General features: G+C 38.8%; 2 protein-coding genes across 6 annotated transcripts in view; one reads left to right on the forward strand and one right to left on the reverse strand.

Annotated features, from left to right (window-relative positions):
* Positions 1-25055, reverse strand: part of ASB7 (ankyrin repeat and SOCS box containing 7) — a 49087-nt gene extending 24032 nt beyond the window's left edge. The window contains exons 1-4 of the mRNA XM_004321107.4: positions 24575-25055; positions 24310-24404; positions 17547-17671; positions 15379-15640 (exon numbers count right to left, since the gene is read on the reverse strand). Of these exons, the coding sequence (XP_004321155.2) occupies positions 15379-15589 (211 nt within the window). The 5' untranslated portion in view covers positions 15590-15640; positions 17547-17671; positions 24310-24404; positions 24575-25055. The remainder of the gene's footprint in view (positions 1-15378; positions 15641-17546; positions 17672-24309; positions 24405-24574) is intronic.
* Positions 25056-25356: 301 nt separating this feature from the next.
* Positions 25357-25555, forward strand: part of LINS1 (lines homolog 1) — a 36478-nt gene continuing 36279 nt past the window's right edge. For 4 of the 5 annotated variants that reach the window (XR_012330246.1, XR_004525277.2, XR_004525278.2 and 1 more), the window contains exon 1: positions 25357-25483. Coding sequence is in view for 1 of the 5 variants with exons in the window: in XM_033852067.2 (XP_033707958.1) it covers positions 25370-25483 (114 nt within the window). In the remaining 4 variants the exon portion in view is untranslated. The remainder of the gene's footprint in view (positions 25484-25555) is intronic. The other variant, XM_033852068.2, reaches the window with a different exon arrangement.

The raw sequence follows: 25555 nt of genomic DNA on the forward strand, positions 1-25555 counted from the left end.
CCATAATCCCTGCCTCTTGATGCTCATACCTTTGTGTAATTCCCTCCCCTCGAGTATGAGCAGGAACTGTGACTTCCTTCTAACCAACAGAATCTGGCAAAGGTGACGGAATGTCACTACTGTGGTTATGTTATGATACACAAGACTCCATCTTGCTAGCAGACTCACTGTAGCAACTTTCACTGCTGCCTTGATGAACTAAGGAGCCTTGATGGGAAAGCCCACAGGCCAAGACTCTGCAGGTTATCTCTAGGAACTACTGGCAACCTTCAGCCAGTAGCCAGCAAGAAGCTGAGGCCCTCAGTCCTGTACATCCAAGGGAATTCATCTGCTAACAACCTGAATGAGCTTGGAAGCAAATTCTTCTCCATTTAAGCCTACAGATGAGAACAGTCTGGCCAACACCTTAAAACTGTGAGGTAATATCTTGTATTGTCATATATTTGTGTAATTTGTTACACAGCAATAGAAAACAAATATACTGTTTTTTACATGCATAATTACCTTTACCAGTGATCTTTATTTGCTCTGTGAATTTGGATTACACGTGGTCCTTTTCTTTCAGCTGGAAGGACTTCTTTCAGTACTTCTCGTAAGGCAGGTCTGAGAGCAACAAATTCCCTTTATCTGGGAACATCTTTATATCACCTTCACTTAAAATTTTTTTTTAAAATATTCTTATTGGCTTTTACTTTTTTTAAATTAATTAATTTATTTTTGGCTGAGTTGGGTCTTTGTTGCTGCACGTGGGCTTTCTCTGGTTGCGGCAAGTGGGGGCTACTCTTTGTTGTGGTGTGCAGGCTTCTCATTGTGGTGGCTTCTCTTGTTGCGGAGCACGGGCTCTAGGTGTGAGGGCTCAGAAGTTGTGGCTCACAGACTCTAGAGCGCAGGTTCGGTAGTTGTGGTTCACGGGCTTAGTTGTTCCGTGGCCTGTGGGATTTTCCTGGACCAGGGCTCGAACCCATATCCCCTTCGTTGGCAGGCGGATTCTTAACCACTGTGGCACCAGGGAAGCCCTATCACCTTCATTTCTGAAGGACAATTTGGCTGGATTTAAAATTGCTGGTTGACTGTTATTTGTTTTCAGTAATTACAAGATGTCATCCCATTGTCTTCTGGCCACTGTTGTTTCTTATGAGAAATCAGCTGTTAATCTTATCATTGAGGATCCCTCGTACATAATGCATCACTTCTCTAGGTGCTTTCAAGATTTTCTCTTTGTTTTTAACATTCCCCAGTTTGACAATTACATCTCTTAGATGAATATCCTACTTGGAGACACTGAGTGTCTCAGATGTATAGTTTAGCATTTTTCATCAAATATAGGAAGTTTTCAGTCATTTCTTCTTCAAATATTTTTTTCTTTCCCTTTCTCGCTTTCCCCTCTCTTTTCTGGCTCCCATTATGCCTCATGCATATATTGGTATGCTTGATAATGTTCCACAGGTCTATGGGGCCCTGAGTTGAGGCTGTGATACTGCTTGCAGCAAGCAACACAGCAGCCTCACATTTAACAGGAGACCTGGCAAATGAGACAGCCATGTGGGCTTTGATAAGCTGCTACATATTTCTGGGAATTGGGAAGGCAGATGCATGCTTAAGAAAGACCAGAGAGGACCCCAGTTATCTACTCATCCCTGGCTGAACATGAGGCCAGAAAATGGAAGCTGGGGCATACTTGTAAATTGTCTGATTATTAAATGTGTCTCATCCTATACACAGATCTCCTTGGCAAAGGGTAGAAGCCTTACCGGCTCAAATTGCTTAAGCAAAACCTCTGACCAGTTACCGGTCAAACATAAGTTATTTTGGCCATAAGATGTCTTACATATCTTATTGTTGTTGATATTTTTAAAAATTCTTTTTTCTATATGTTCCTCAGACTAGATAATGTCTATTGATAAATTTTCAAGGTCACTGATTCCTTCTTTTGCCAGCTCCAATCTGCTGTTAACCACTCTAATGAATTCATTTTAGTTACTGTACTTTCAACTCTAGAATTTCTATTTATATATATGTATATACATACATTCCCATTTTCATATATAAAATTATATGTATTCTATCTCTTTATTGATCATTCCTATTTGATTTGTCACTGTCACATGTTTTCATTTAATTCTTTGAACATGGTGTCCTTAGTTCTTTGAATACATTTATAATAGCTATTCTGAAGTTTTGTTAACTAAGTGTAACATCTGGGCCCCTTCATAAACACTTTCTATTAGCTAGTTTCATTTCTTGTGTATGAGCAATACATTCCTGTTTCTTAGCATGTCTCATAATTTTACTGAAAATTGAAGATTTTAGACTATATCATAGCACCCCTGGATTTTGAACCTCACCTCTTCCAGGTGGGCTGTTGCTGCTATTTGTTTTAGTGAATTGCCTAGACTAATTCTACATAGTCTGTCTCCCTTATAGTATACAGCCACTTACGTCTCTGCTCAGTTGTTATTATTAAAGTCTGGCTTCTAGGGGCCGCTCCTAGGAATAACTTACGTTTGACCAGTAACTGGTCAGAGGTTGTGCTTAAACAATTTGAGCCAGTAAGGCTTCCACCCTTTGCCCAAGAGATCTGTGTATAGGTTGAGACACACATTCAATAAACAGACAATTTACAATTTACAGCTTCCATTTTCTGGTCTCATGTTCAGCCAGGGGTGAGTAGATAACTGGGGCCCTCTCTGGCCTTTCTTAAGTATGTATCAGCCTTCCAAATTCCCAGAAATATGTAGTAGCTTATCAAAGCCCACATGGCTGTCTCATTTGCCAGGTCTCCTGTTAAATGTGAGGCTGCTCTGTTGCTTGCCCCAACTGGTGTTACAGCCTCAGTTACAGCCTAAGAAAGGCCAACTACTGTTGGCCTTCCCAGTTTGTTTGCCACCTAGATCAAGACCACAGTTATTTTCAACAATGCTCCAGGCATGGGGAATTTCCATGGGCTCCAAAATCAGGTCAGTCCCTTCCATCATCGAGGAGGATTCCAGCTCCCATGATAATGTGACACAGAGACTGTTGGGGAGCAGAGAGGGTAAATGGCAACAGCCACTTTGGGCTCAATTTCTTCTTTTTCAAGTTTCTTAAGGTAAAAACTTCAGTAATTGATTTAAGATGGTTCTTCTCTGCTATTCAAACATTTATAGCTATAAATTCCTAAGCACTGCTCTAGTACATCCCACAAATTCTGATATATTGTATTTTCACTATCATTCAGTTCAAAATTTGTTTAATTTCTAAATGTCTGAGTTTGTCCTAGACATGTTATTGTTGTTGATTTCTAACAGAATTCCATTGCAGTTAGGGAATATACCCTTAAGATTTCAGCCTTTTAAAATTTACTGACACGTATTTTATTGCCAGCATATGGTTTATCCTAGTGTCCACAGCATGCACACAAAAGAATGTATATTCTGAAGGTACTGGATGCAATTTTCAAAAATATTAGGTCAATGTGTTTGATAATGGTTTTTAGATTTTTCTATAGTTATTGATTTTTTATATCTAGATGTTCTATCAATTGCTGAGAGATGTTGAAATCTCCAACATTCAAGACTGTGAAACTGTCCATTTCTCACTTTAACACATATTTTGAAGTTCCCTTCAAATTTTTTGCGTCACGTATTTTGAAGTTCTCTTCCTGGATGTATGCACATTTTATGACTATTATTCCTCCTAATGAAGTGCCCCATATGTCCCTGTGAAATGTCTCTCCTTAGTTCTGGTAATAGTCTATGTCTTGCAATCTATTTTATATGATATTAATGTAGCCACTTGGGCCTTCACATGCTTGCCATTTGCATGACATATTTCCATGATATATCCCATCCATTCATCTACTTTCAACCTACCTGTACCTTTATATTTAAAGTATTATCTTTGTAGTCAGCATGTAATTGAGTTTTGTCTACTTACCTTTCTGATAATTTCTAAATTTTAATTGGATTGTTCAGTCCCTTAATGTTTAATATAATTATTGATATAGTTGAGTTTAGATTTACCATTTTATTATTTGTTTTCCATCTGTCTCCTCTATTGTCCCTCTTCTTCCCTTTACTACCATTTTTTTTCTTTGTACTATCAGAACATTTTTTAACATTCCATTTTAATGTCTCCATTGACAGTTTAGCTATACTTCTTTGCATTATCTTTTTTTTTTTTTTTTTTTACTGGTTACTCTGAGGCTTGGAATATATAAACTGAACTGTTCAAAAACATTACCAGGATTTGTACAGAGGTTATTATAAGCTTCCCATTTGTGTCTAAAAGCTCAAATACTTTTGGACATTACAAAATCCTAAAAGCAGGAAAGTCAGAATTTTACAAAATATATGTATAAGTATTATACCATAATTTACTATTTATGTGATTACTCTTCTTAAAAGTTTTAGAAAGCACCAAATGCAATTAGCTAAGTTACACAGGCACAGGCACTGCTTGGAGTTCTAAAAACCAGTTATGCATTGTGCCATGTTTTTATAGGAAAAAAAAGCAACAATGGAGGAAATAAAAAATCTAGACAAAAACCTAAAACTTGACTAATAATTCAACACAGAACAAAGAGCCAGAAAGTCAGATGGTATAATGTTCCCAAACAGAATTTCCCCAAGTAATATTACTTTTTTGTTAATGAAAAACTAAAAATTTAGAAAAGCATCAAAGCAAAAACCAGCATTCTCTAATAACTACTGTCAACACTGATGAGAGACTTCTTTCAGCTTTCCTTCTATACATTTTAAAAAATTACTCGTAATTGTAATCATAGTCTAATTACTTAATTTTTCCTCTATATTTGGGCACTGAAAATGCCTCCATTTTTAAAATTATATATAATAAAGGGTAAAATTTTCATACAGAAAATAATTCCTGTACTTAAGACTGCTTCCTTGGAATAAATTAATAGAAGTAGATATATTGGCAAAAAAATCTCCCATTTCTCAGGATCTAACATACTACTAAACTTCTTTCCACAACTGCTTTAATAAACTTCTACCATCAATGTTCCTGTTTCATCACATTTGGGATTACCATTTGTAAAATCTTTCATTTTTGAAAAGCTAAAAATAATTTCTCACCATTCTGCTATGGATTTTTCTAATCACTTATTTCTTTCATTTATTTTCTTGTGTTTCATCAAGAGGATTTTACCTACTGTACCAAGAGGAGACCTGAGACACTTATCAGGTGTCTCATCTCAGGTTCCTCCAGGGATGTGTTTTATGGAATTAACTTCTAGAGCTTCAGCTGACCGCCCTCCAGGTCAGTCTGCATAAACACTGAATCTGAAGATAAATAAACACACTAGCTAATATAGGGTCTCTTAATGTTACTCTCTTGAAATGTCCAGTGTAGTATTAGAATTTTCAGAAAGATTCAAAATGGGAAAATGAATATAGTAATAGTGGGTTTCTTAAAATTCACACTCTTATAGTAGTGACTCTTCCCCATAATTCCAACAGCACACTAACCTGGTCAGAAGGACTACCAGGATTTGGACAGAGGTACTATTATATGCATCACATTTGTGTTTAGAAACACTAATATTTTTGGACATTATAAAACCCTAAGTGTTCATCATTTTGAAGCAGGATACTTGAAAGTAAAGCAGCAAAATATCACTTATCTGCATAGGCCAACATTTTGTATCTACAAGGTCTAATATGTCTACTAGTCACGTGTGGCTACTGAGCACTTGAAACGTGGCTAGCGTGACTGCGGAACTGAATTTTTTGTTTACTTTAAATGTAAATACAGGCACATATTTTATTGCACTTCACTTTATTGCACTTCAGAGATACTGACTGCAATTTTTACAAATTGAAGGTTTGTGGCAACCCCTCCTAGATCAAGTCCATCGGTGCCATTTTCCAACAGCATTTGCTCACTTTCTGTCTCTGTATCACATTAGGATAATTCTCAAAATATTTCAAACTTTTTCATCATTATTCTACTTGTTATGGTGATCAGTGATCTTAGATGTGACTATTTTAATTATTTAGGGTTGCCATGAATCACGCCCATAATAAGACAGCGAACTTAATCAATGCATGCTGTTATGTGTTCTGACTGCTCCACCAACCAGCCGTTCCCCAGTCTCTCTCCCTCTCCTCAGGCCTCCCTGTCCCCTGGGACACAACAATATTGAAATCAGGCCTTTAACTGTTCAAATGAAGAGTCACATGTCTCTCACTTTAAATCAAAAGCTAGAAATGATTACACTTAGTGAGGAAGGCATGTTGAAAACTGAGATAGGCCAAAAGCTAGGCTTCTTGTGCAAAACAGGTAGACAAGTTGTGAATGCAAAGGAAATGTTCTCAAAGGAAATTAAAAGTGCTAATCCAGTGAACACAGGAATAATAAGAAAGCAGAGCACCCTTTTTGCTGATATGGAGAAAGTCTGAGTGGGCTGAATAGAAGATCAAACCAGCCATGACATTCCCTAATTTAGCCAAAGTCTAATTCAAAGCAAGGCCCTAACTCTCTTCAATTATGTGAAAGCTGAGAGAGGTGAGGAAACGTCCAAAGAGCAGTCTGAAGCTAGCAGAGGTTGATTCACGAGGTTCCAAGAAAGAAGCCAACTCCATAACATCAAAATGCAAGGTGAAGCAGCAAGTGCTGATGTAGAAGCTGCAACAAATTATCCAGAAGATAATTAATGAAGGTGGCTACACTAAACAACAGTGTTTCAATATGGATGAAACAGCGTTATATTGGAAGAAGATGCTACCTAGGACCTTCATAGCTAGAGAAGAGAAGTCAAAGCACGGCTTCAAAGTTTCAATGTTAGGAGTTAATGTAGCTGGTGACTTTAAGTTGAAGCCAGTGTACATTTACCATTCCCAAAACCCTAGTGCCCTTAAGAATTCTACCAAATCTACTCTGCCTGTGCTCTATAAATGGAACAACAAAGCCTGGATGACAGCACATCTGTGTACAACACAGTTTACTGAATATATAAAGTTCGACGTCGAGATCCACTGCTCAGAAATAAAGACTCCTTTCAAAATATTACTCCTCATTGACAATGCACCTAGTCATCCAAGAGCTCTGATAGAGATACACAATGAGATTAATGTTGTTTTCATGCCTAACACAATATCCATTCTGCAGTCCATGGATCAAGGAGTAATTTCGACTATGAAGTTTTATTATTGAAGAAATACATTTCCTAAGGCTACAGCTGCCATAATTAGTGATTCCTCTGATGGATTTGGGCAAAGTAAATTGAAAACTCTTTGGAAAGGATTCACCATTCCAGATGCCATTAAGAACATACATAATTCATGGGAAGGGGACAAAATATCAATACTAACAAGAGTTTGGAAGAAGTTGATTCCAACCCTCATGGATGCCTCTGAGGGGTTCAAGACTTCAGTGCAGGAAGTAACTGCAGATTACTTAGCAAGAGAACTAGAATTAGAAGTGGAGCCTGAAGATATGACTGAATTGCTGCAATCTCATGATAAAATTTTAACAGGTGAGGAGCTGCTTCTCAGGGATGAGCAAAGAAAGTGATTTCTTGAGATGGAATTTACTCTCAGTGAAGATGCTGTGGAGGTTGTTGAAATCACAATAAAGGATTTAGAATACTACATAAACTTAGTTGATAACGTAGCAGTAGGGTTTAAGAGAATTGACTCCAATCTTGAAAGCAGTTCTGCTGTGGATAAAATGCTATCAAACACACTGCATGCTACAGAGAAATCATTCGTGAAAGGAAGAGTTAATCAATGGTGGCAAACTTAATTTTTGTCGTATTTTAAGAAATTGCCACTCCAGCCTTCAGCAACCACCACCCTGGTCACTCAGTAGCCATCAACATGAGGGAAGATCCTCCACCAGCAAAAAGATTATGACTCACTGAAGGCTCAGATGATGGTTAGCAATTTTTTAGCTATAAAGTATTTTTTAACTAAGATATGTACATTGTTTCTTTAGACACTGGGAAACCAAAAAATTCATGTGACTCCCTCTGTTGCAATATTCGCTTTATTGTGGTGGTCTGGAACCAACCCTCAGTATCTCTGAGGTATGCCTGCTGCCACACGTGCTATAGACAGCACAGGTTTAGATTAAACTAAAGAGAGCCTCCCTTTTTTTTTTCCTTTTGGAATATAGCCAGTATTAGCGATTCAAGTCAAACTTGCTCATTTCCTCAATGAAACTGGATTTCTCCCAAGCAGCAGCAAGCGTACTTCACATACCTGCTCCACAACCAGGCTTCCCTCTGTGGTCACATGGTTGTCACCACAGCACAGAGACAGGCAACCTCTTAGCTCTGAGTTTTGAAAGCTCTGTGTGATCACTCATTGGTGGTTTCATGGTGCAGGTGTACACATTTAATTATAAGATCTGCTCCTTTAATGTACTTGAGATTAAAAATTTCTGGTAGGGTAAATGGCTGATATTAAACATCTATATCCTTTCTTCTTTTCAATTGCTTTGGCTATCTTTCCCCTGCTCATTCAGTAAATGACAACTCTTTTTTTTCTTCCTGATCCTCAGCCCCCAAACCTATTATTCTTAATTTCTTTCCCTCTCACCTCATAGCCCATCTATCAGCACATACTCTTGACTCCATTTTCAAAATATATCCAGAATCCGACCACTTCTCAACACATCCACTGCTATCATGTAGCCCAAGCCACGAACATCTCTCACCTGAGCTATTCCAAAGCGTCCGGACAGGTTTTCCTACTTCTCCTCTGCTCCTCCACAATCTATCTTCCTCAGAGCAGCCAGAGTGAGCCCTTAAGTAAGTTCATATTGTTGCTCAGTTGAGAAGTAGTCAATGCCACCCCCATTCTCACTCAGAACAAAGTCCAAAGTCTTTTCCATGCCTTCTAGGAGCTACAGAACATGTCAGCTGACTCTCTTTAGCCCTGTTTGCCCCCCTCTCCCATTATTCTGCTCCAGCCACCGTCTTCCTGACTTTTTCTTGAAAGTCCTAAGCATGTTCCCAGCCTAGAGTTTTTACTTTAACACTTTTACTTTAACACTTTTCTCCCAGATACACACATGGTTTGGTCTTCGTTTCTTTCAGGCCTCAGCTAACATGTCACATTAGAGGCATTCCCTGAATACCTAATTTAAAACAGAAGCCTGTACCTCTTTATCCCTTCTCTGCTTCCTTTTTCTTCATGACTTGATATCATATATTTACTGTCAACTACTGAAATGTAAATGCCACGACAGCAGGGACTTTGTTACTGTATTCCCAGCCCCAGAACAGTGCCTGGCACATAGCAGTGCTCAATAAATACGTGTGGGGTGCAAGGAAATGAGGCTGCAGTCCTGACCAGGCAGCAGTGCCTGAGGTCTTGGGCCCTTTCACTAAGCTCCCAATACTACACCCAGTGAGCTTTCTACAACACACAGCTGTTTCTCCCACTCCTCTCTGTCAAATGGCTCACCACTGTCCCCCAAAGAAATGACCAGATATGCTCCAATCATACTGAATTTTCTTCAGTTCCTAAAACCAAACATGCTCCCTTTCTTCTTCAGCCCTTTACTCAGTGTCTTCTGTGTTTGAAAGAACCCCACACCTCCACCCTTCCAGCACCCCATGCAGCCTCACCTTTCAAGAACTTGATGCAAACCATGCCTTCTCTAGTAAGCCTTCCATGCCACTCCCACCACCTTTGCCCCAACAAATGGGGTGGTCTTTTATACACGGCGCTTAGCTCACTCTGCTGGGACTGCATTGTTTTCTTACAGGTCATACAGAATCATGGTTAAGACAATGGGTTTGAATCCTGGCTCTACAATTTATGAAGTGAATGACTGTGAGCAAATTACTTACCATCCTGTGGCTCAGTTTTCTCAGTGGAAAAATTACTACTTACCCTCACAGAATAGTTGTGAAGAATTAGGCTGATACTAAATGCTCAACAAATGTTGGCTACAAATCCATCCACCCACTAAACTATGAAGTGCCAGAAGGCGAGCACAATGATTACGTCCATATCTCAGGGCCTGGCCAGAGCATGGCATATGTTACGTGCCCAATAAATATTTGCTGAATAAATATAAGAATAAGTGACCAACTGGCCACCTCATCCTCATCTAACTATCTATATGAATTCTATCTCAGGCACAGAGGTGGGGGAGGGGAGAGAGAGGAAAAGAGGAAGGTGAACCCTTGTTTCTTGTGCATTTCTTTGCTCACTTTCCCATATTTGAATCTTTGACTGCATTTCACCTTAATGTCCATCACAAAATAAACGTATTAACAGGAGGGGATCAATCTAACTGGAAGTTTATAAGCTCTTAAAGAAACTGTGGTTTAAGGAAAAGAGCAGGTATGATGAATTCAGGGACTTTTCTAATCCCACCTGGCCCATTTTCAATCAATATTTTTTAATAGAAAGAAAAGGATCAGGGGTTTCCCTGGTGGCGCAGTGGTTGAGAGTCTGCCTGCTAATGCAGGGGACACAGATTCGAGCCATGGTCTGGGAAGATCCCACATGCCGTGGAGCAACTGGGCCTGTGAGCCACAACTACTGAGTCTGCGCATCCGGAGCCTGTGCTCCGCAACGAGAGAGGCTGTGATAGTAAGAAGCCCGCGCAGCGCGATGAAGAGTGGCCCCCGCTTGCCACAACTAGAGAAAGCCCTCGCACACAGACGAAGACCCAACACAGCAAAATTAATTAATTAATTAATAAACTCCTACCCCAATATCTTCTTTAAAAAAAAAAAGAAAAAAGAAAAGGATCAGCCTTGTCTCTGTAAGGCTGGGGAACAATTATTTTAGATAACTGGTGTTTGTTTCCTCTTTCTCTCTCTCATTGAGAACAGTACAGATACAGGTTCTGTCCTCATGAAGCCTCAGACTAACAAGAATAGAATTAAATAGAATACTACAAAAATAATTTATTATGCTTGTGATAGGAACTACAATAAAAAGGTACAGAGCCCGATAGTATCACACGATAGAAGGATCTGACCAAGTCCAGATGGTAAGGGAAGGCTTCCCTGAGAAAGTGTAGGGAGAGGTGAGGGAGAGGCAGGCAGGAGCCAGGCGAAGGTGGCAGCAGTGCAGGGAGCAGAGGGACCCCAGCAGGTCCTGGGCACACGCCTCTGAGCTCAGTGAGTCTGAAAGAATGCAGATGGGCTGCGGCTCAAAGACAAGCTGGAAAGATATCGCAGAGGAGCAGACGCTGCAGGGCCGTGTAGGTCACATTAAGGACTCAATATTGTCCCAAGAGAAGTGGGAAACCACCGATGGATTTTAAAAGGAAATATTTTAATTGCCATTTTTAACAGATCACTCCATTTAGAGACTGGTTGGAAGGGGGCAGGACTGGAAGCAGGGATGACAGGGACATCATAACCGTCCTGGTGAGGAACAAGGTTTCCTTGCCCAAAGGTGGGGCAGTGCCTCCAACGAAAGGAAGTGAAAAGATCTGACAACTATTTAGAAGGATGGTTTCTAGATTTCTGGCACAGCAGTCATAGGCTGTAGTGCCATCTACTGCGAAAGAACACGGTCAAAGCAGCAGCTCATGCTGCGCTGTGTTGTGAGCCACAACTGTGGAGAAGCTGAACAGGCAGCTGGGTACACTGGTCTAGAAATCAGAAGCCAGGCCTAGACTAAATACAGAGCAAGTCTAAGCATCACATGTGGCCAACGGGAGCAAGGAGGAGGAAGTCTCCTCTCCTATTTGTGTTTCCAAATTGATACATAATGTGCTATTAAAAACTACTCCCTGAATCTCTTATTGTACTAGGGTAAAAGGAGGAAGTAAAAGGTGCTATACAAGAATAAGTGAGGGGCTTCTGCAAAATATGTAATTTTGTTGTTTTACAATTTTATATGGAAATGTAAAGTGCTAAGAATAGCCAAGACATCCTTAAAGAACGAGGAGAGGAGATTTGCTCCCCCAGATATTAAAACGTATTAGAGAATAATAATAATTTACAACAATATTATACTGACCCAGGGATATAACAACAGACAATAGAACTAACGGAACCATGTGTATATAAAAACTTTATACCTGAGTTGGCAAGACATAACAATGAGGAAAGAAAGGATGATTTAGGCTACCTTTATGTATGCAATTGTACCTGACCACCTCATGTTATACACCAAAACCAATTCTGGATAGATTAAAGACCTAAATGCCATGAAACATTTTAGAAAAAAATATAGGCAAATAATGACCCTGTGGTATGATGTACAAGACACAAAAAGCACAAACCATAAGCCAAAAGAAAAATACAGTTTACCTACTTAAAATGCAAACTCTGCTCCCAAAAAACAAGCAAAACAACAATGCGGAAAAGCTACAAGCTGGGAGAAGACTGTTGCAACATATAACTAACAGCAGAGAATACATAAACAACTCCTACAAGTCATAAGAAAAAGACAAGCAAGCAGCCCAGTCTTGCAATGCTTTGTTACTCATATGTCATTTTCGGGAAAAAAGGAGGCAAGCAAATCACACAGAGGAAGAGCAAACCACTTAGTGATACACTCCTGGCAAAGGCAGGGGACTGGGCACCCTCCCACCTGGTTAAGGGCAGAGCCATTAACAACCTTCTTTGGAGGACAATTTGTCAATATCCATCAAAACAACAACAACAAAACCTAACAACCCTTTGATGTGGCAGTTGTACTTCTTGGAATTATCCAAGAGATAAATTCACATATGTAAAAAGATTAGTCAAGGACATTCTCTGTAATACTGTTTCTAGAAGCAGAAAAATGAAAAATTAGAATGTCCAACAATGGGGAATAAGTTTAAATAAATTACATCTATACAATGGAATCAATGACAAGGATCTATCACTTAGAGAAACTGTTTTGTAAAAAAAATCAAGATGCAGAACAGACCATTAACAAAAGAGAAGCAGGCTAGAAGATGGAGGGTGGAAAATATGCACACTTATATGCACAGACTATCTCTGCAGGGACACAAAAGAATCCAGTAAGAGTGACTGCCTCTGGGAAGGAGAGGAGAGGCCAGTGCTGAAGAGCAGACATTTCCCCCTCACTGAACAGCCCGTATCACCTTTCGTTTTGTTTTTAACCATGTATATATATGTATGTGTTATCTTCTTAATAAAATGTCCTACTGAGAAAATTTCATCCACTCAAAAAATAAAAAAGAATGGTTTAAACAAACGATAGTATATCCATACTAATAAATACTATATCTAGCAGTTGAACAGAGTAAACCTATATGTATTAATACTGAATAGGTACAAGGTTCCTTTTTGGGGTAATGAAAATGTTTTAAAATTGGCTGTGGTAATGGATGCCCAACTCTATGAATACACTAAAAGCCACTGAATTGTACACTTTAAAAGGGTGAATTGTAACGTATGTGAATTCTATCTCAATAAAAGCTGTTAAAAATATCTATACACACATACATACACAAAAAGAGAGAGGGGGATGGTGAGGAAATAGGATTCAGCAAACTGGGACCAGAGGCCGAATCTGGCACACCACTGGTTTTTATAAATATAGTTTTATCAGCACATGGCCACACTCATTCATCCACATATTGTCTATGGCTGCTTTCATGCTACAAAGGCAGAGTTGAGTAGTTAACAACAGAGACAGGAGGGCTCGCAAAGCCCCAAATCTTTACCATCTGGCCTTTTACAGAAAAAGTTTGCCAACCCAATATTTAAAAAGTCTTAAGTTATATACAGCTGAGCAAAAACTAACAATTGCAGAATAATACAGTCAGTATGATATCATTTATGTTCTAAAAACCACACACAACACAATAAGACATATTTTCTATAAGTACATTTAGGAAATGATCTAGAAAGATAAGGACCAAACCAAACTCATACCCATGAGTTACGTCTGGGCAGGGGTAGGCAGATAAGGATTGGGAGTTGGCCAAAGGGGACTTTGGCTTTATTTGTAATTTATTTGAAAATGTATTTTATTTGTTTTAAGGAGACAAGTTCATACATTACCTGAGTAATTGAACTTTCTTTCTTAATTAATATTTAAAATATTTTAAAAGCAAGGCTGGCAGAAACAGAAAAGTAACAGGACTAGGTAGAATATAAAAATGTGAGTTCTGATCTTGGTCTTAATATTACTAAGCACTGCCAGAATTTTAAGTATTCTGATCCTACACCCACTTCTTAGTTTTTTCAGCTCTTTCTCCTGGCATTCCTCTTACATTTCTCCTTCGTTGCCTTCAGAGCTGAGGTTTTCAAGTTTCAAGGTGAAATGAGATATGAGCAAGGGTGGCAGGGAGGGATGGAGGATGGCTACAAAGGAGGCACAGGCTAGCAAATGGTGGTGTCCTGTCAACAGTCAACTATTTCGGGGATATAATTCTTATTTCAGGGCCACTCGGATGTGTGATGATTCCTAGTCTCAGGTATAGCAGGACTTTGCAGTAAGTCCACGCTCATAGCCTTTGTATTCCTATCTTCACATAATTCACAAGACCCTAATGAGAGCTGTGTGACTTCTAACATTTTCTGTACTTCAAATTAGTTTGCAAGTAAGTTTGACTAGTCTTGTAACAAAGTACACCATAGAAATGGAACTAAATGACTGTTAATAAGCAATCCAGGCCCTAGAATGGTACATAATGGATCCTGAGTCCCAACCAAGCTGTTTTACACCATAATTTACAAAAATAATATGGGTACAAATGACAAAATACACTTGTTCATCTTTAGGAAAATAAATTAAGTGAAAATATAATGGGAGAAAAAAGTAAACTACTTTAAGACAATTATTAGTTACTATTAATTACAGGAATGGACAGTTTTTCAAGCAAAAACATTAAATGTCAAATGTAGTTTCCAACTGCATATGTTTACACAAAATTAGACCTCAGCTAACCAATCTTGTAGGATACTTAGAAACTATGTACAATTCTAGAAAAGGCAAGTGCTCTAAAACAGTAATAAAAGCAACTAAAATTTTTTTATGAAGAGGTAAATTCAAAAGGTAGGGTATCCTGAAGGCCATGGTATTATCAGGGGGCCTGTGTCAGCTCAGTTAGCTTGAGCAAGTCTCAAAAGGGGGAGCTTGAGCAACTCTCAGTTGTTGGGACCACAGCCACTTCTGCTTCTGAAACAAAGCAACTTGACAACCTGAAGAAGGGCTGCTTTTGGTTGAAATAATCTGGGGAAATCTGGCTGTATAGAAACTAGAGTTACAAGGGGAAAAAAGCACATTCAACAAACTGATTTTTTAGACAATCTGGTTTTAAACAAGACTCAGCATAATTTTAACACATCTTCACAAAGGAGAGAATAAGAAGTAGAGTATTAGCAAAAAGAAGCATTAGAAATTATATACACAAGCACTCATATATTTTAAACTAAATAGAATTTCATTTTAAGTTTCTCCTTGGGAAAAAAGGGTTTGCTTCTAATAAACTCACCTCCATGTTCTAGAAATACTCGAACACATCTTTCCTTTCCTCTTGCTGCAGAGAAATGAAGCAGGGTCCAGCCATTAGCATCCCGGCCATTTGGAGAATAGCCTTGTTCTAACATCTTTCGTACCGTGTGAACATCCCCGGCAGCCACTGCAGCTTGAATCTGCAACTCTTCCTGGAGTTCAGGGTTCCTTCGACAATGGTGGTGTAACATCCTAGCTGAGTCCACTTTTTACAAAGGATTCATTAGGTCACAGGGATCAGCCTTGAAGGGTAGGTAGAATACATAAAATTTAGAATACTTGACACCTGACAGTGTGTTCATTAAATAGCACAGAAGTTTCCATTGCTAAATCATGTAAACTTTAGTGATGACAGTTCATACTACTATAACAAATTAACATGTATCAGTTTTGACCAAAACTTTCAGTTATTTCCCTAAGATTATAAAAGATTTCAAAAAGAAAGTGAGGCATAAAGCCCTAAAATGCCAAAACAGGCAATTTCTTCTGCAGCCTTTTGTAAACTCAAAGCAAACACCAATGAACACAACATTTATTTTAGGTAAAATGGAAAGTGATGCCAGGCAGCTGAAGATGGAGACAACAGAGGAAGCAAATGAGTACTTGTCTTAGGAGTTCGCATTTACCTGATGCACACGGAAAATTTAAGTTATAAACCATTCAAGGATTCTATCACAGATCAGTGAGTACATATCGAGTATCAAATGGACAATTCATAGATTAGGACTAAAGACCTCCAGCTATGAGAAGTAGTCTAAAATTTTAAAAAAGCAAAAACCTTTAGGCTGGTCCCCTAAAGTATTTCAACAATATTTTATTTTTAGCCCCAAAGAGTGGAAAGTTGGGGGGAAGGGGAAGTGGGTGGGGTTTAAGTAAAGTAGAGGAAAACGTGTAGATTATATTTACTTTCCTTTTGTTTCTGTCTCTTTCTATCCTCCCCACTTTATGTCCTCTGAGGCACGATTTACTACTACTCTTTTTCTGCCACATTTCTTTTGCACTTTTTTAATTTCCATTTTCCAGAAGTTTTATTCTACAAATACTCAAAGTAGCAAGATCATACAAAATATTTAAAAACTAAAGGAATCTAATCAATCTGTTGATTAACCACATGAAAAAGGTAAAAGCAGTATATAGAATTCTAACACTCTCTAATAGGTCACAAACAAGGTGTGTACTCAAACTCAATGTAAAATGAGATCTCCTTCATGCAAACAGGGAAGTCCAAACTGAACTGGTGAAAAGTTACATCTTATATGTATGTATACAAAAACTTTTTTAGTGCATTTTTAAGCTTTTAAATACATACAGAAACTTAAACTACATAATTCTAGGAAGCCATTCCATCTGGGCTAACTTTAAGGTATAGATTAAACTCACCTCCTAATTAGTAGCTTCCACTTCTAAAAATAAAAAATTATGTGAAAGTCCTTTAAAGACATTCTGGTCTCATATGTAGGTTAGACATCTTGGGATAATCTTGTTACCAATAATAGTTTACCTTGTAAAACTTCTCCTTATAGACTGTACAAAGGTCAACTTAAGCCTAACTTAGGTCATAACTTAGGTCATATTATCACAGCTTAATAGTATAATCACATATCCTACCTTGTTTCATACATAGAAAATGGTTATTACAAAACTCCTAAGTATCACTACTAAGTAATATAATTTAAAAATATCAGGCTATCTCCTCAAGGAAAATTGGGAAATTAGAAATTTCCTGACAATTTGTTTTCTTAATAAACGTGATTTCCCCCATCTCTTCACTTACTTTTTCAACTGACACTAAAATTAAGTCTCTTGTCTTAGAAATTTTAAAACCAAGAATCCTTTTGGAATAGGTTTTTGCTTATTTTTAGCATTATAAGGAAAGATGAAGACCATTAGAAGGAGTTAATAGAAACTACTACCATATACTCAAAACAATCATCTTTAACAGATTTTTCTTTTTTAATTGGGATGATCACCTTGGCACTTAAGGCATACTATGCAAGGAAAAAGATTCAAACAATATCAAAACAAACCTGGATTTTCTTTTAGCAAGTGCTGTGTTTAGTATGAATTAGGTGATCTGAAGGAGAAATAAAAGCTAAATGGATTTTCCCCCAGAACAGCACAGATGACCTATGACCCTCAGTCACTTACCTTACGGGAAGAATGCCCCTTTTCCTGATACGTGGATTGCCTAATAACCATTGTGCACATACAGCATCGTGAGTAGGGGGCTCAGAGTGTGTCCAGATTCCAGTGTCAATGAGCTCTTTCTTAACCTAAAAACGAATGAAATAACAATCACGGGAAATTTTCTAAAAAAATAAAGAAACATAGCTGCCTGAGTAGTCTACCTTTTGATGAGCTTATATTTTAGCACTTTACAACAAACTTACAGAGCAAAGAAAGAACTTAAATCAATGCTTAGAAAAAATGATCTCAAATCTACATTAACCCGCAAGGTGGTACAGGATATGACTTATTTTCAGGAATTTTTTTTTTCTAAAAAGCCAGGGTTTTTTTTTTAATGAATAAGGAAAATAATAAATCACACACTTGGAATTTGGATGCAAACACAAATTCTTCTTTTTGCTCTATTCAAAATATATTTTCAGTACTGAATTACTTTTTAATTGACATCGCAAGTTTCTTACTCTTTTTAAACAATTAAAATGAGAATATATCTGCATTCAATACAATAGGTGGCCAGGGTCAAAATGAAATCTATGACAACTAAAAGGAGATTTTCTTTAAATGCTGGTTCTTCATACATGCAAAAGGCATCACGTTAATAATTTTGAAACTTTTTTATTCCTTTATGCATACACCAAACTAGGTAAAAGATTAACAGTCTTGCCAGCTTCTCCATATGGATTCTGAAAAAATTCTCTACAACTAAAAGAATAGGGATCTTTCTCCATGTCAGATAAATCCTAGATCTGTGAATTCCATTAAGGTTAAGAACACAGGCAAAGTGACTTCCATGCATTACACCAGAATCCCTCTAGGAATTACTCACTGGGAGAACTGCCACCCCATCCCAGTGGGGTGGATGTGCTAATAAGCCCTCCATCACTTAAACAAGGAATGGTCAAGCTGCCTGGCAACCTGATGAGCTATGGAGAAAAGTGACAGTCATAGGTGGTGGTGGCTACAGACCAGAATTTTCAACCAATCCAAATTAGTATGGTCTACTTTGAACCTTTCCTCTTTTCACACCTTATTTTTCCTTGTCAAATTTCTTCAAGGAAGGCCAAAGACTTTGCAAACATGCACTTGGAAATAAATAATATTTGGTTTAAAACTCTGCTTAACACTTCTAACTGAACTAGGCATGATCAGAACAACTCCTACATGGCAAGCTGTAAAAAATGCACAGTTATCCTTACAGAAATGGCTGATTCTAAGACTGGGCAAGAAATATAGAAGATGAGCCTAGAGCATCTCACAGTGCCAAAAAGCAAGGAAGTGCTCCAAGAAAAATGCAATGATGGGGGTATGTCAAAGGGACACAGGAGCCAACCAAAAGAGCTCTCAATAGCCAAGATGGAACAATTCGAACAAGAAGATAGTCAAAGTACTATTAGAGTCTAACCCAAAGTACAGAATAAATATCAATAAGTCTGTATTGATATAAATAACTAATTAAATTTTTAAAGGGGGAGAAGAAACAAATCTCCTGTGCAAAATTCCAAATAATTTGTGTAAATTCTCTCCCCTCAAGGAGGTGGAGCACAACTCCTCTCTCCTTAAATGTGACTTCCTTTCAAAGAGGATAGTATGGGGGAGGAGGGAAGAAACTTTACAGTGGGAAACCTGAAAAACACTGCCTCAGCCAGGTGATCATGGTCAAAATCAAGAGTGCCAAGTCATGTTGTTAGTATGATATGATGAGAATGGCAATTTACCTCTGTGCTCTTTCTCCCCCAAACCCATAGACCTAGCCTAATCATGAGGAAAATATCAGACTAATTCCAATTGAGGGGCATTCTACAAAATACCTGACCAGTACTCTTCAAAATGTCAAGGTCATCAAAAGCAAGGAAACAAAGAAGTCTGAGAAACAGTCATAGCCAAGAGGAGCCTAAAGAAACGACTAAATGGAATGTGATATCCTTGATGGGATCCTAGAACAGAAAAAAAGATATTAGGTAAAAACTAAAGAAATCTGAATACAGTATGGGTTTTAGTTAATAAGAATGTTCATTACTGGTTCATTAATTGTGGCAAACGTATCTATTAATATAAGATGTTAATTAGGGGAAGGTGAGTGTGCAGTATATGGGAATCCTGTATTACCTTTGCAATTTTTCCATAAATCTAGAACTGTACTAAAATAAAAAATGCAAACCAATGTCTCCAATGATGAGCCTGCAGCATTTCCACAAAGGAACATGTGATTACTTCACATGTGAGCTACACCTACAGTGCAAGAATGAACACCACTGAAGCCTTACTTCTAAGTGCGCCCTGCCTCCCAAGAAAAGTGGAGACGACCCTCTACGGTCTTGAGTCTTTAAGAGTCCTTGTTCTTGTTGTTGCTTTCCATATAGCCATCATCACTTCTATGAATGCAGTGGAGTGGTGGGGAGGACATGTGAGGTGGGGGTTGAGAAGAATATGAAATGGTATTAATTTATTAATAATATCAAGAAAGGCTTTGTTAAAAGTCAAAGTGACTCAACTATTTCTCTCTTATAAGAAAGATGCACAAACAATAGTAACTTGTGATAATCCCACATGGTCTGCTTCAATTAGACAAATGAAAGTCTACTGAGTGCCTGACACATGCCTGGCATACTACTAGGCTTTGGCCACTGGTATTATTCCTGGGTAGAACTTTAATAGAGAGTTCTGCATACTTCAAATGAATCAAATACTCCTAGAATGGTTAAGATCCTTTTTCTCTTTTCTGACAATACCAAGCTCTATAAATAATAACCATAGGTTTAAACCAAAAAAGCGCTTCAGTCTCTATGGGAAAAAACACAGACACACACATAACATGCACACATGACCCCTGTCAACTGCATACCTTAAATTATGAAGGCCAATGACTTATTAGCAAAACATCCTAATAGTTCAAAGCATCAGATGAGTTAATTTCATCCTGGTGTAATTTTATGAGAGTTTGTACTTACTAGAGTAGAACCATCCATGTATGTATAAGTACAGGGAAAAAAGACTATTGAACTTAGTAAATATAATATCCAGTGGTAAAGTTACCTATTAAAAACTACAAAAGAAGCCCAGAGATGAGAATGGAAAAAAGTCTATTCCCCCTCAAAAAGTGCAAGTTTGAAAGTCTGATAGCTCATGGTAGTGACCTATAAAATAAAAAAATATGGCAAAGGAGGCAATTTTCTAAATAAACATATGTACAATGTAAGTTGACTCAGAATGACTAAAACTCTGAGGGTGCAATCTTTAGAAATCCCATTCTAGGTTTCACAGTCAGAAAAAGAAAAAAAAACATACTAACAAGGAAGACTTCAGAATTATGTATCAAAATGAGCTGCTTCCCAATGTATATCACTTTTAGATAAGATTTTACTGCCCAATGTTAATGGTGTGTTTAAATTTTACAAATTCATCTTTTCTACTCTACACTTTTCTTACAAAAGAAAACAATCTAGGCATCCGAGCTTTTATACTGTTGACTGTATTAGAAACTATAAATTTAGGAATTAAAATGTTGCCATCTAATTTCTATATAGATGCCAAGTGAACCTCATTAAGTTAAAACCAAAGCTTCTTGCTTCATATAATTAAAAGAAATCTATATTCACAGAATAAAGAATAAAATAGCTATAAAACAAAATATATTTAAGATCTGTCTAAAATTATATAACTTCCACCGAATTTGCCCACGTGTCCCCAGTTTCCTTTGGCATAAATGATTAGTCATTAATGGCTTTTTACATATTATTTTCACTAAAAGGCCACACATTGTTTTGATTAAGTGACACACATTAGAACTGTGCTTTCAGATTTCACACAAACTAGAAACAAGATAACAGCTTGCTACTCAAAAGAAGAAATAAGCATTTCTTTGCAGAGTAAACAGAGATACAGGCTGGAAAGGAAAGAAAATCAGCAACTCCAAGGATACTGGCCCTGAGGAGAGAAAAAAAAACAAAAAACAAAAAAACCAATAGTTCACAAGTCCTAAGAAGGAAGATGGGTGCAGAAACACTACAATGCCCGAAGTGTGCAACATGGGTGAGATGGATGTTAACGAGGTCTACTCATATAACTAAGAGCCTGGAACCCAAAATGAAGTAGAAGTGTTATTTTAGTAACACTCAACAAAGCACCATAGTGTTTATGTTCCAAAACAAGTGAGGGTATCCCTTCAAATTACTGGGCCTCCAAATAACATAAGGAGTTATTATCATGCAAGACTTAATCTATAAGTTTCCTAAGTTCTAACAGAAAGACCAACAAATTTCATGAAACGTGGACAAGGCAATAGAGGAAATTTCGTAATTCACTTACCCAGACCCAATTCAAAGCATAAATCACAAGTATTATAAATGATGAAGTCTTGTCAATCTTATCTCATTAACCCATGTCTGGCATTACCACCTTAGCAACCTCATGTCGGTACCTAAGTTTGTAAGAAATGAGACAAGCATTCCACATAAGGCATGCCTTCTGTTGAGAATGAAATGAAAGGCTAAAAGTCACGTATTAGATATGCTTATAGAAACTACCTGACTTTAGACTTTTTAGGGACAGTATGTACTTCTGTGTTATCAAATAAAGAGATATTGTACGTGTCATAATTGTGAATGGCACCACTTTAGGTATGAAGAAAATAAGTACTGGCCATAGCATACTCAAAATACAACACTTCAATTAAAATCAGTGATTCTTCCTATGTGATCATAAATCTTACTTGGTTACCAAAAAAATTGGGTATTTAAAATTTTTTTTCCTTTCAAAACAATGTGACCGACAACAGAATTAACACAAAGTTAACTACCAGATTGAAAAAGATAAACTACCTAACTGGCGATGTTGGTAACGAAGTACTAAATTAAATATTTTACATGACTGGCATAACCTAGACCAAATACTCTCAATCATGCTCATATTAAGAACAGATGCTGACAATTTATATATATTCTGTAATCTTAGAAAAATCATTAAAAGCTGAGAGGATCAACGAAACATTATTTAAGCAATGAGAATGAACTCACTGGAAACCAGAGGAAAGCAGTGTTCCTCTCTTTACCTTACATACTTGACTCAGCACAGGTGATAATATCCCTCAGAAATGAAAACATGCTAGAGTTCAATCTAAAGCAGAAATATATTTAACTGAGAAGGCCTGAATAAAAAATACATAATTCATTTTTACCTTAAAAACATATTTCAAGTATTTTAGCATTTTTTAAAAGTTCTAAAGGAATCATTAGGCATTTCTCTAGTGATTCACATATTTAAATAATGAAAGACGCATTCTACCTAGCTTTTACTGAAATGAAGTGGACCCTACATATACATACAAAGGGTGCCCTAAATGCTCACTGTGTAATAGTCATTGGTAGATACTGATTTTAAATCCCATTCAGTAGCATACGCTCTCATTTTGGTGTCCAGTTCCAGGTTTCAAGAATATGCAAACCCTCAGAGCCCCTTAAAAGTCTCTTTAGCTGTACCTTGACAATTAGAAGAATCAGGAAAGACATTAATTTCCTTTTCTGGAAGGCAGAAAGTCCAGTAGAACAGAGTAAGTCAAAGATTTCCTAACAACTTCTGCTATTTTAAGTACTTCTTTGTACCTAAAATTCCCTAAACAATCTGAGATATTAAAATAACTCTGAGATTAACAAGTCACTTTATACTCCTGCTATTGGATGTTGGAGAAGCTATTCATTTGGCTAATTTCTGAATTAACTCTTACATAATTTCCCTGTTCACATCCCCTCTTTAGGACTTACATGAATGTCCTAAACCTACCTTTAGTGCATTTTCAGAAGCAGCAACGAAATACAGCAGCAGAAATGTGATCACATGAATTAGATGCTTAAATTTCAATTTAACAAATTCTCTGTAAAGGTTTTGAAATGAGAAATCTTATGAAGAGTGCCAAAATAAAACCCTAGATTCTAAACACACCAAAACATTCTTTTGTTTTAAAATTCCTGACTGTCAAATGATTAACAAGACATTCTGTAAAGTTTTATAAGTATTAGAAAATGAGGTATAACAAATACGATTTATCTTTTTATAAGAGTTTCAGAGCCCATCCACATCTGTCACACAGAAACACACAAAAGCTCAAAGAATTAATTATACATAAGTGCTTCGGGAGGGAGTATTGCTTTCATACCATTCATACTACTAAGGTACACAGATTCACTTTTTACTAGAGAAAAAAAAGTCACATTATTTTCTGAAACTTACAAATTTCAAGGTATTACTGTACCATCCTCTACCAAACCCCTGTCAGTTAGGTAACTCAAAAGATTTTCTGATGGAGGTAGAGGAAAGATGATAGGAAAGGACAGGGGAAAACAGAAAATTGTGGTTTAACTGAAAAGCAGAGTCATTCAGAACTAACAAGCCATTAACAAGGAACTGAGGAATTCCTATGAGAGTAAGAGGGTCAGGGGGAGCTACAAAAAGGTCTCAAAGTCTCTGAGCTGGGTAAATGGTACAGTGCACCAAAAGATAAAGCAAAACACGGAAACACACTGTACAGAGAGAAAGGGGGAAAACATGTTCCTGGGAAAGAAAAGTTATTAAAATGTTAAGGATTGGGGCACGGACAGTGTTTTTGTTTTTGCTGGGAAACTGGGAGCCAGGAAAGGGTTGCATTCCCAGGTAACCATCCTGAAAATAAAGCACGGCTTAATGAGTTGGGGCCAGGAATAAACAGTGGGGGAGGGGAGGGCTGGCTTATTACCTTTATGGAGGATGCTGGTCAGAGGCTCTCTGCTGCTTCTCTGGTGGGTGGGCAGCCCCGTTCCTGCTCTCTCGCCTCCCCTAGCCAGCTCAAACCTGGAAATCAGAAACCTGTGAGTGGTGCAGTACCCCTGGGGCGAGGAGGAGGGGGCTCTGAGGAAGGGGGAGCAGAGGAAGAGACTGGTAAAAGGCAAGCAGGAAGAAGCAGTGATTCTCCTCCCTCCCAGGCTAGCCCCCTTCCCCTCAGGGGAGGTAACTGACTTTACCTGTCTCCTCAGCTGCTGCTTCTCTTCTTTCTTTCAGCCTCCTCCACACTCACCAACTTCTCCATTGAAGAAACAGCCCAGGCAGGGCCGGACACGGGTGTTCTTGATCCTCCTCGATGCCTCACGGCCCCAGCCCGGCTAGCATCCAGACTGCCGAAAAGACTGGAGGCGGCGGTCCTGGCCGCCGGGCAGCCTCGGGGCAGGGGTGCAGGGAGGAAGTCCCGGCTCGGGTGGGGGGGGCAGTGCCCGTCTGAGGGCTCGGAGCAGGGGGCTGCCGCGCTCCGGGCCGGAGGCTCCCAGCTACGAGGGGACACAGGAGGTCTCGGGGCAGCGAGGTCCCAGGTCATTCAGGGTCCGAAGTGCCAGCCGCGGGGGATCCAGGCAGGGGGCTTTCGGGATGCACTTTGCACTGATCCACCCCCGCCCCCTCCCTCCAGCACTTTGGGGTCACTGGGATGGGACCAAGCCTTCAGCAGCCAATCAGCGGCCGCACTGGAGCCTGAGCCCGGAGCCGTAAACTAGGTCCGGGGTGGGTGGGGGTGGGGGGTGGAGGCGACTTGGTTGGTTGGTTGCTTCCTTCCCTCCTCCTTACCCCAGCAGCACCCACCCCTAGCCTGCCGTAAAGCCGCCTGTGCATTCGCGACAATAAGAGGAGGCGTGCCGATCGAGGTTAGGACTCGTCTCCGATTGGCCTCAGTCACTTCCCCCTCCCCGTGGCTTCCGCTGCTCCGCCCCTGGCGGATGGACTCGAAGCGGTTGCTAAGAAACACTGTAGGTCGAACAGGTCCTCTGCGCATGCGGAAGAGGAAACGCCTTGTACTTTCCGTGAACTACGGTGTCTCGGTAGGGGCCGGGGTTTGCTCGAATGGCGGTGCAAAAGCAGAGTGGCTTGAGTCAGATCCCTGGCAGGTAAGTGGGCGCAGCCGCTGACCTCGGCGGCGGGGGAGGCGTGTGTGCGGCCGACTGAGAGGCTGTTCCAGG

Source organism: Tursiops truncatus, chromosome 2 (genome assembly GCF_011762595.2).
Source record: "Tursiops truncatus isolate mTurTru1 chromosome 2, mTurTru1.mat.Y, whole genome shotgun sequence".
In the NCBI taxonomy this organism is placed as follows: domain Eukaryota; kingdom Metazoa; phylum Chordata; class Mammalia; order Artiodactyla; family Delphinidae; genus Tursiops; species Tursiops truncatus.